At 37.8% G+C, this 2,175-nt stretch overlaps 1 protein-coding gene across 1 annotated transcript in view; it reads right to left on the bottom strand.

The window, feature by feature from the left end:
* The window catches only part of b3glctb (beta 3-glucosyltransferase b), a 19,114-nt gene that overhangs the window by 10,436 nt on the left and 6,503 nt on the right, over positions 1-2,175 (bottom strand). The window contains exons 8-9 of the mRNA XM_032534035.1: positions 1,701-1,764; positions 858-974 (exon numbers count right to left, since the gene is read on the bottom strand). Of these exons, the coding sequence (XP_032389926.1) occupies positions 858-974; positions 1,701-1,764 (181 nt within the window). The remainder of the gene's footprint in view (positions 1-857; positions 975-1,700; positions 1,765-2,175) is intronic.

Here is a 2,175-nt window from a genome sequence, read left to right as displayed (position 1 = left end):
GGTTGTGCTTCCCTATAATCGCCCCTAAAGGCAGCAAATATAAAGAAAAACGTTAACGTAGGTTGTTTTGTGTAGCACCTTGCTTCTAGCATTGTGCTCCTTCATCCCACACTCTAGTGCGGTTAGCAGTCAACTTGGTTTCTGTAAAGCCTTCAGACTGACTAAGCTCATTCATCCTTGCAGTGTGACAGGACTAGCCTACTTGTATTCTGTACAATATGCCTTGACACTGGCAACATGTGTACACATTTAACTAAGCAGGACAGCTGGGTTATAATTATGATTAAAAGGCAATGGATCATGAAAGCAAGCCTGACAGATGTCTTTTATGTCCTCCTTTTGATATTTACTTGTTCCAAAACCTAGTCATGTTCACATGAGTTTAATAATCGATCCAGAATATTCACACCTAACTATTAACTGTGTTTACATATACTAAATATGTAATGCTCATTTGAGTTGTGACATTTTACATTCTGTCTGTAGTGATTTCTAAAACTCTATTTGTTCATACCACATACAATGGCCATAACAGACACCCATACCCATATTACAAATGCATGCTCACAAATGTTCACACGTTTGAGCACTCTCATTGGAATGTACGGGGCTTCCCGCCCACCACTGTATCCAGTTCTCTTAATACATCCATTAATACATCCATGGCACATACAGGCAGGGGGACAGAATTTTCCACACCCACTCCAGGTCCAGCACCACCCCCACCTCCCCCCCCTTCTTTACTGCTTCTTTACACTATGTTTTGGCCAGAGATTTGGCCATAGCCACACTGTTGCAAAGTCTAATATCACCCAAATATAGTTATGTAAACATCAATAAATAAGATTTGTACATACACAGTTGGGCAGGTAGGATGCAAATGTCGTAGCACAGTTGTCTTTTGTTTCTGTACAAAACTCTGGAACTGCTGTCAGTTTTGGTCCATTTCCGTCCTCCCAAATATACAATGCAATCTTGAAAAACAGAAACAGACATGAAGACAGCCGAAACAGCCGAAACAGTGGTTTGCAGCGATAAGTACAAGAGCTCACCTGGGTCCTCAAACAGTAAATATCTTTTGTTTTCTGGTAGCTCTGGACCTCTTAATAACTCAGTCACATACTCTTACCTGATACATTTTTTATTTTGTTTTACCCGTAAGCCATTAAAGAATTTCAAAAGGGGACACACAGCTCAAGGGTTGTGACTCTTGCTATGCATTTTAATTAAATCATTACCTTTCTCTCAAGGAGGAGTAACATTATGAGTTAATGTGTTTTCTTGGTCTGGACACAAGAAAAGTAAGCTTTGTTTTGATTTTGAATTTACTCTCATATTAGGAATAATTTAAACCATTCTATAGAAAATTAGAATTTTTTTCATAATGGAAAATTAATTATTAACATTATTCACAGTCTCAGTTTTGTTTTAATAATATAAAAATAGAGCTACCAAAAGCCGCAAGCATAAAAAGCTCTGCCAGGAAGATGACACTGATTGTCACAGCAGTTGTTGAGGCGCAAAGTATAATTCAGCCCCAACAGAGTCTTAACAAAAGTAATCCTTCACATCGGGGTCCTGCATCACCCAGTCAGGGTTGTTATTTGCAATAATGAGTCTACATTATTCCTTACTGTACATAGCGACAGGCAGGAGAGAACACACAGATTGATGAACTTATGGAAATTCTTTCAAAGTACCTCATGTTTCAGGTCAATGGTAAAATCTGACTTTGGGGGCTCGTGTTGGATCCGCTCAGTGAGTCTGAAACACATGAAAGTGTTGAAATTAAATGTTGAAAGAAGAGAAACAGCAGAATAGAAGTGGGAACTTTCCTACCTTGTATATGAGAATGTACATTAGTAAGTCATGGAGTTATGGAAGTCCTCCTGAGTCGTTGGGTTGGTTCAGCAATCCCTTTGACTCCTGCTTCATCTTAATATGAAATATATCAAAATGTGCATATTCTACATAAATCTTAAATATCAATTTGTGTCATTTCATCATTCAAATTATTTTGAATCTATGCTTTGAGTCTATGCTTATTAAGGTACAGTGTGTAGGAAACAAACTGCATTTACTCATTAGTATGAGCATGTATAAGTAATTACTCCTTGAGCAAAATTGTGAATTATGTTGCCATGCTTGTGGTTTTTTTTTTTTTGGATGTCTGCC

The sequence above is a fragment of the Etheostoma spectabile genome, chromosome 13 (genome assembly GCF_008692095.1).
Source record: "Etheostoma spectabile isolate EspeVRDwgs_2016 chromosome 13, UIUC_Espe_1.0, whole genome shotgun sequence".
Taxonomy (NCBI): domain Eukaryota; kingdom Metazoa; phylum Chordata; class Actinopteri; order Perciformes; family Percidae; genus Etheostoma; species Etheostoma spectabile.
Note: the sequence above shows the minus strand (reverse complement) of the source record. Positions and strands in the feature narration are given on the sequence as shown.